The following is a 9,155-nucleotide window of genomic DNA, read 5'->3' on the forward strand; positions in this document are numbered from 1 at the left end:
AGTTAAAAACAAAACAAAACAAAATAAAATAAATAAATAAATAATAAATTTTAAAAAATAAAGAACCAATAGTTGGAATCCTGAGCTTTACCTTCTTTAGTGGGGGTGGTGGGTCTCACTTCAGTTCATTATACCTGTGACTATGGTAAATAGACCCTGAAAAAAAATGGCAGCAAATTTCCAGGGTGTGTTTTCTCTGATGAGAAGACCTAGAAGCAGGAACTCACAGAGGGAAGTAAAGCAAAAAGGACAGCCTTTTGAAAAGGCTGGTCCCTACTTGGGAGGCTGAGACAGGAGGATTGCTTGAGCTTATGAGGTCGAGGCTGCAGTGAGCACCACTACACTCCAGCCTGGGCACCAGAGTGAGACCCTATCTCAAAAAAATTTTTAAGGCTTTTGAAAAAAAAAATTGAGAGATGCCAACCCATTGAAGAGCAACTAGTTCTGTGAAGGATCTGTAAATCAAGTCGTACTCTTTTTTTCTTTCTTTCTTTTGAGACAGGGTCTCACTCTGTTACCCAGGCTGGAGTGCAGTGGCACGATCATGACTCACTGCAGCCTTGACCTCTCTGGGCCCCAGTGATCTTCCCTCCTTAGCTTCCCAAGTAGCTGGTACTACAGGCTCGACACCATGCCTGCCTCATTTTTGTATTTTTGGTAGAGATGGGGTTTCGCCATGTTGCCCAGGCTGGTTTCAAACTCCTGGGCTCCAGTGGTCCTCCCATCTCCGCCTCCCAAAGTGCTGGGCTTACAGGTGTGAGCCACCATGCCCGGCCTCAAGTCATATTTGAGTCACATTATATGGAAAGACTATCATATAGGGATTTGACTTGTTCCGTGACACTCCAGAGGGCAGAGGCAGAAACTATGTATAAAGACTTTTTTTAAGATACATTTTGGATCAATACAAGAGGAACTTTCAACAATTAGCTCAATTTTTTTAATGGGATGGAAAAAAAGTATTGTGGAAGGGCAAAGGAGACACAAGGGGCTGACCAAAAAAAATATGGGATGGGCCGCCTTGAGAATTAGTTCTCTTTCCTTGATGTTTTTTGTTTTTTTTTTTTTTTTTGAGACGGAGTCTCGCTCTGTCGCCCAGGCTGGAGTGCAGTGTTGCGATCTCGGCTCACTGCAAGCTCCGCCTCCCGGGTTCACACCATTCTCCTGCCTCAGCCTCCCAAGTAGCTGGGACTACAGGCACCCAACACCATGCCCGGCTAATTTTTTGTATTTTTAGTAGAGACGGAGTTTCACTGTGTTAGCCAGGATGGTCTCGATCTCCTGACCTCGTGATCCGCCCGCCTCGGCCTCCCAAAGTGCTGGGATTACAGGCGTGAGCCACTGCGCCCGGCCTGATATGAAGAAAAATTAAGTAGGGAAGGGCACAGGGAGTGGGAGCTGAGTTGCAAGTTTATAGAGCAGTCAGCGGTGACATGTGAGCAATGAAGAAGGCTAGCACATGAGCCATGTGTATATCTGGGAGTAGTGTGTGAGATTTCTGGCACTCGTTAGATCACACCACCCTGCTACTGCCTGTGTCTGACCAAGGCTACCTCGGGAGCCTCCTACTATCTGAGAGGAGCTAATATGGACCAAGGGCACAGGAATGGCCCCCAGGGTGGGAAGGTGTGAGACTCTCTCCTCCATTGTTCACTTTGATTCACAGATTGCTTCAGAGCCTGGAGAGGCAAAGAAGATGGAAGACAAGGAAGAGGATAATAAGCTTATCTCAGCTGACTCCTCGGAGGTACTAAAAGCCTAAGTCATCTACATGACAATGCCCTATTTTTTTATACATTAAAATTTATTTTTCTTTTTCCAGAAGTATATCTTTCAGAGGCCTTCAGTCTTGATTCACATGAAGCACTGAGGGCCCTAACAGAGCAAGATACAAAACTTTTCCTGGCCGGGCGCGGTGGCTCACGCCTGTAATCCCAGCACTTTGGGAGGCAGAGGCGGGCGGATCACGAGGTCAGGAGATCGAGATCATCCTGGCTAACACGGTGAAACCCCGTCTCTACTAAAAATACAAAAAATTAGCCGGGTGCGGTGGCGGGCGCCTGTAGTCCCGGCAGTTTGGGAGGCCGAGGTGGGCAGATCACCTGAGGTCAGGAGTTCAAGAGTTCGAGACCAGTCTGGTCAACATGGTAAAACCCCGTCTCTACTAAAAATACAAAAATTAGTTGGGCATGGTGGCATGTGCCTGAAATCCCAGCTACTGAGGAGGCTGAGGCAGGAGAATTGCTTGAACCCAGAAGGCGGAGGTTGCAGTGAGCCGATATCTCGCCATTGCACTCCAGCCTGGGCAACAAGAGCGAAACTCTGTCTCAAAAAGAAAAAAAAAAAACACACAAAAAAAAAACTTCCTTAAGTCAGGCTCAGTGGTGCAAGCCTGTAATCCCAGCTACTCAGGAGGCTGAAGCGGGAGGATCACTTGAGCCCAGGTGTTCAACACCGTAGTATGCTACGATCACACCTGTGAATAGCCACTGCACTCCAGCTTGGGCAACATAGTCAGATGCCATCTCTTTAAAAAAATTTTAATAAAAAGATCTGGGTGCAGTGCCTCAACCTCCCAAGGTGGCTGTAATCCTAGCACTTTGTTGGGGGCTGAGGCAGGTGGATCACTTGATCCCAGGAGTCTAAGATCAGCCTGGGCAACATAGGAAAAACCCATCTCTAAAAAAAATACAAAAATTAGCCGGGTGTAGTGTCACATGCCTGTGGCCCCAGCTACTTGGGAAGCTGAGGTGGGATCACCTGAGCCCAGGGAGGTCAAGGGTACAGTGAGTCATGATCGTGCCACTGCACTCCAGCCTGTGCAACAGAGTGAGACCCCATCTCAAAAAAAGATTTTTTAAATAATAAAAATGACTTTTCCTTGGTCAGTTTCTAGTCTGAGGCAGCCGTGCTGATGGAGAGAGATAGGCAGGACATGTGGATAGTGAATAAGTGCAGGATAGATGCAGGGTTTTGAGTAGGTAAGTATAGCCACTTCTCATTTTTCTGCACTGAAAAGAGCAACTCAATGGTTGAATTGATTTCAATTTGATTTTATAATGTATTATATGATTTTAGATGGAGACAGTAATAGAGTGACTTTTTGATTGCCTCTGGGAATGATAAAGCAAGCTTGTATTCTTGGAGTCATCTTTTTGAAGGGAGGAGTTTATAGGAGCCAAGACTCTTTTTGACCATTTTAAGAAACAGGCCAGTAACACTGTCCTCCCTGGAAAAGAGGTACAGGATACACTCTCCTTTTGCCTGAGTCTGTCTCCTTATATTTTAGATTTATAATATTTCCTTACTCTTAGCCTCTCTGGTGGGATTGCTTTGGTCATCAGCTAAGGAGAAATATTTTTCCTGTAGAATTAAGCAACTAGAGTACTTTAGATCCTAGCCTATTTGTGTCATCAATCCTCTGAAGCCTATGTATGCTCACTTCCCTTGCAAATGCATTATAAATCATATTTTCTCTCAGGCAGAATTATGGACATGTCACATGTAAAAATGGGTAAATATAAATATAACTGGGAAAAAAATAGCCATTTTTGAAAAAGAAATTACTGGGAAAAAATCTGTTCTTGCTTACCACTTGAATCATCTCAGAGAGATGGAAGGTTTTGATAACTTTCCGGGAGGTGATGTAACATCACCTTTGAGTTAATTCATGACCTGGAAAGGGAGGAGGGAGTAAAAAGAAAGAAAATGTCCTTGAAGGAGAAATCATGGAATTTCAAGTGGCTATCACAGTTAGAAATTGGTTCTGTTGGCCAGGTGCCATGGCTCACACCTGTAATCCCAACACTTTGGGAGGCTGATGGGGGTGGATCACTTGAGGTCGGGAGGTTGAGACCAGCCTGGCCAACATAGTGAAACCTCATCTCTACTAAAAGTCAGGCATGGTCGTGGGCGCCTGTAGTCCCAGCTGCTTGGGAGACTGCGGCAGGAGAATCGCTTGAACCTGGGAGGTGGAGGTTGCAGTGAACCGAGATCACGCCACTGCACTCCAGCCTGGGTGACAGAGCCAGATTCCTTCTCAAAAAAAAAAAAAGAAAAGAAAAGAAAAAGAAAAAATTAAAAAGAAATTGATTCTGTTTTTAAAATATGGATTTTATAGTTTATAAATTAGATTTCATGTTTTAAAAACTTATTTTAAACCTCACAGGGTCTTCCCCTAGCATAGCAGTTTCTAGGCAGGGCTTTCTTTCTTTTTTTTGACATTTATATTTTTAGAGATGATCTCACTATGTTGCCCAGGCTGGAGTGCAGTGGGTATTCACAGGTGCAGTCATAGTGCACTGCAACCTTGATACTCCTGACCTCAAGTGATCCTCCTGCCTCAGCCTCTCAAGGAGCTGGGACTACAGGTGTGCACCCCAGAACGTGGTCTAGACCGGGCTTCCTGCACCTTGGGTTCCCATCTCAGAACCTAAAATTTTTCCCAAATAAATCATTTTACCACTTGCTTCTCCTAACTGCGTGTCATGAATTAGGATCGCTTAAGTGTGAGAGTTGCAGTACATTCTTGAGGACGGTTCATCTAAAAGTGGCAGGTAGTAATTTTAAGACCTCGCACTCCCTTATAGATACACATCCACACCATGTCACACAGATTACATGGTGTTTGATCATGAAAACAACTCTGGAATTCAAAGACCTGGTTTCCAGTCCCAGCAAGTCTTTTTACCCTTTGAATCTTAGTTTCTTCATCTGTAAAAGAGGATGGATGAAAGCCTTTCCCGATGCCTTCAGGCTCTGGTGAAACAACACTGTATTTTGCCCTTTGTAATAGTACAAATACTGAGCCCCTTGTAAAGTATAAGGCACAGAAGACACATCTACGCTGAGAGGCTGGAAAGGTTGAGCCATGTCTTACTGGCAGAACTCTTCTCTTTGTAGGGCCAAGACCAGCTTCAAGTCTCCACGGTACCAGAAAACAACAACCTCACAGCACCTGAACCTCAAGAAGAGGTAAGACCAGATATACAGAGAATAGATTGGGCATTAAATTGACAGGGGTTTGGGAACAGGCTGGAATCTTCACCACAGGCTACAAGGGGAATCCAGCAGTGAACCATACCCTTAGGGCAGTCGAGCAGGTGGGAACCAGAGGAAAAAAGAATGAACTGGGACTTCATGGTGACTCCGTGCCCATTTGCCTATACTTGACCTTAAACTGGCCCTATCTTCTAGATATTTATTTAATTGAATCTCAAATTATTTCAAAAAGGAGTTAAAGAGGTTAAGATATTTTTTAAAAATGCAAAAAGGTCATATTATACAGTAATGTGTTGCTCAACAGCAGGGATATGCTGTGAGAAATGCATTATTAGGCGATTTTGTCATTATGTGTGGCTGTATGGTATAGCCTATTGCTTCTAGGCTGCAAACCTATACAGCATGTTACTTTGCTGAATTCTGTAGGCAGTTGTGACACAGTGGTTAATATTTGTGTATCTAAACATAGAAAAGTACAGTAAAAATACCATATAGAAGATAAAAAGTGATACACTTGTATAGGGCACTATCATGAGTGGAGCTTGCAGGAGTGGAAGCTGCCTGGGTGAGTCAGTGAGTGAGTGGTGAGTGAATGTGAAGGCCTAGGCCATTACTTACACTCCTGTAGACTATAAACACTGTACACTTAGGCTACACCACTAAAAAATATTTTTCTTTTTTTTTTTTTTGAGACGGAGTTTCACTCTTGTTGCCAAGGTTGGAGTGCAGTGGCATGATATCGGCTCACAGCAGCCTCAGCCTCCGGGTTCAAGCAATTCTCCTGCCTCAGCCTCCTGAGTAGCTGGGATTACAGGCATGCACCACCACGCCCAGCTAATTTTGTATTTTTAGTAGAGACAGGGTTTCTCCACGTTGGTCAGGCTGGTCTCAAACTCCCGAACTCAGGTGATCCGCCTGCCTTGGCCTCCCAAAGTGGGGTTACATGCGTGAGCCACCACACCCGGCCAAAAAATATTTTCTTTATATCTTTATTCTGTAAGCTTTTTTCCGTATTTTTTCTGTTTCTTTTTAAAAATTTTTTGTTAAAAACTAAGACACAGAGCTGGGTGTGGTGGCATGTGCCTGTAGTAGTTCCAGCGATGCAGGAGGCTGAGGCAGGAGTTCGAATACAACCTGGGCAACATAGCTAGACACCGTCTATAAACAAGTAAATAAAAACACACAAACATACACATTGGCCTAGGGTCAGGATCACCCATATCACTGTCTTCTACCTTTACATCTTGTCCCACTAGAAGGTCTTCGGGGCACTACCACAAATGGACCTGTCATCTCCGGTAATAACAACGCCTCCTCCTGAAGGATCTACTTGAGGCTGTTTTACAGTTAATGTTTTTTTTAATAAGCAGAACTTTTTTTTTTTTTTGAGACAGAGTCTCTGTCGCCCAGGCTGGAGTACAGTGTACAGTGGCGCAATCTTGGCTCACTGCAACCTCCGCCTCCTGTGTTCAAGCGATTCTCCTGCCTCAGCGTCCTAAGTAGCTGGGATTACAGGCGGTGGCGCCACCACGCCTGGCTAATTTTTGTATTTTTAGTAGAGACGGGGTTTCACCATGTTGGTCAGGCTAGTCTCGAACTCCTGACTTTGTGATCCTCCCGCCTTGGCCTTCCAAAGTGCTGGGATGCTGGGATTGCAGGCGTAAGCCAATGCACCTGGCCAATAAGCAGAACTTTTTTTTTAATAAGTAGGAATACACACTCAAATAATAATAAAAAAAGTGTTGTAGGCTGGTGTGGTGGTTCATGCCAGTAATCCCAGCACTTTGGGAGGCTGAGGCAGGCAGATCACTTGAGGCCAGGAGTTCAACACCAGCCTGGCCAACATGGTGAAACTCCATCTCTACTGAAAATACAAAAATTAGCCGGGCATGGTGGCACACACCCATAATCCCAGTTACTTGGAAGGCTGTGGCATGAGAACATGAGAATCACTTAACCCGGGACACAGAAGCTGCAGTGAGTCAGGACTGTGCCACTGCACTCCAACCTGGGCAATGGAGTGAGACTCTGTCTCAAAAATAATACATATAGAAAAATATTTTTAAAAGCATAGTATATTAAATACATCAAGTAATATAGTTGTTTATTGTTATCAAGTATTATGTACTGTACATAATTGCATGTGCTATACTTTTTACAACTGGCAGCACTGTAAGTTTGTTTATACCAGCATCATCACAAATATGTGAGTAATGTGTTGTGCTGTGATGCCATGAAGGCTGCAATGTTAACAATAGCTGCCACGTCACTAGGCAATAGAAATTTTTCAGCTCCATTAAAATGTTATGGGACCACCTTTGTATATAGAGTCAATTGTTGATCGAAACGTCATTATGTGGCATGTGAACTGCATATATATATGTTTATTATATTAACATACACACATATACACAACATATAGCAGAAAAACTCAGAATTATATGAGACAGGATAGTGATATAAAATGGAGCCATGAATTAGGCAAGTATAAAAAATGCATTCTATAAAATAAGCTTACTAAAGATGACCACAAAATTGGTTCCAGACTTTCTAAAATCCAAGAAGAGAAAAACCTGATCAGTTAACCCAATTCACGATGCTCATTCCTTAAGGAGGCTAGGTGCCAGGGCTCACGCCTGTAATCCCAACACTTTGGGAGGCTGAGGTGGGAGGATCACTTGAGCCCAGGAGTTCAAGACCATTCTAGGCAACAAAATTTTTTTTTTTAGGCCGGGCGCAGTGGCTCACGCTTGTAATCCCAGCACTTTGGGAGGCCGAGGGGGGCGGATCACGAGGTCAGGAGATCGAGGCCACGGTGAAACCCCGTCTCTACTAAAAAATACAAAAAATTAGCCGGGCGTGGTGGCGGGCGCCTGTAGTCCCAGCTACTCAGAGGCGGAGGTGAGAATACTTGAGCCCTGGAGTTCAAGGCTACAGTTAGCTATGATTCTGCTACTACACTCCAGCCTGGGAGACAGAGCAAGACTATGTCTTGAAAAGAAAAAAAAAAGAAATTCTCCTGTGAATCGTCATAAAGATATTGTGAATGATGTAATGAACGATATCTGCAAAAAGTCCTCGCAATAATCCCAACAACCAGTTTCACATTGCCTCCCTCAAGAGAGGCCAGTGGCATTACATGAAGTATAATTCAGTAGAAGCAAATTGAGTTTAACCCTTCCATAAGTGGTTGGTGGGAAGGCAGGTCAACACCTAACACAATCATGTTTACTTTCGAGGTATCTACAAGTGAAAATCCACAACTCTGAAGAGAAACTGCCAAGACTCCCCCTGCCCCACACCTCCCCAGAGAAGCTCTTCAACCAGAGGGTATAGGTCGGAGGGATATAAGAGCCAGCATCCATCCCTGGGTTCTCAGTAAGAATGCTGGCGCTGTCTAAAGACTTGGCATTAATGGAGGCGGAGGGGCAGCCTTATGGGAGGGATGGAGGGAGGCAGGCTGGGGAGAAGAGAACATTAGACTCAGGGAATATTTAATTCTGGTTTTAGCATTATTAGAATAAGACTTTATACATTAACTAAAGTGGAGCTTTAATCACTATAAAAAGCAAAAGTATCTATAGACACAGACACTTGTCTATACAGAGACATAACCACACACACTCAGAGGATAGTGAACAAATCTGTCTTTGACTTATGACCTATTTTGCAAGACTTAAAGCCAGAAGAATGCATTTTCAGATTGTTAAATAAAGTCTGATTCTGACTATCTGTGGATTGTTTATTTGACACAGGGCATCGTTGCAACCCAGGACACTGTTTTCCACTTAGGTATGGTTATTGATTCTGCCTCAGGTTCTGAAAGCTTTAGTCACATCCCTGACCCCCAGCTCACCCTAACTCCTGACTGTAATTCTTTTATGATACCAAGGGCCACAGACTCTTCTCCTTAATCCTGCAGGTACTCCCCACTTTGGTTGATAAACAGATACACTTGGAAAGGGGTAATAAGATTTTAGAGCTATATCTAGTGTTTAAAATTTAGTACTTGGTATGAGTAAGGGTCTGAGCACAAGAGAGGAGATATGAAACCTAAAGGATACAAAGTATAATAATAACAATCATATCGGCTGGGTGCGGTGGCACACACCTATAATCCCAGCACTTTGGGAGGCCGAGGCAGGTGAATCGCC

The 9,155-nt window shown here is 44.0% G+C and overlaps 1 protein-coding gene across 2 annotated transcripts in view; it reads left to right on the top strand.

Moving 5' to 3' along the window:
- The window catches only part of LOC115836307 (bridging integrator 2-like), a 32,313-nt gene extending 23,582 nt beyond the window's left edge, over positions 1-8,731 (top strand). For both annotated transcript variants that reach the window (XM_030816534.1, XM_030816536.1), the window contains exons 10-12: positions 1,667-1,747; positions 4,903-4,974; positions 8,241-8,731. In XM_030816534.1, coding sequence (XP_030672394.1) covers positions 1,667-1,747; positions 4,903-4,974; positions 8,241-8,270 — 183 coding nt within the window. In that variant the 3' untranslated portion in view covers positions 8,271-8,731. The remainder of the gene's footprint in view (positions 1-1,666; positions 1,748-4,902; positions 4,975-8,240) is intronic.
- Positions 8,732-9,155: the final 424 nt, after the last annotated feature.

This window comes from Nomascus leucogenys, chromosome 8, assembly GCF_006542625.1.
Source record: "Nomascus leucogenys isolate Asia chromosome 8, Asia_NLE_v1, whole genome shotgun sequence".
Classification (NCBI taxonomy): Eukaryota; Metazoa; Chordata; class Mammalia; order Primates; family Hylobatidae; genus Nomascus; species Nomascus leucogenys.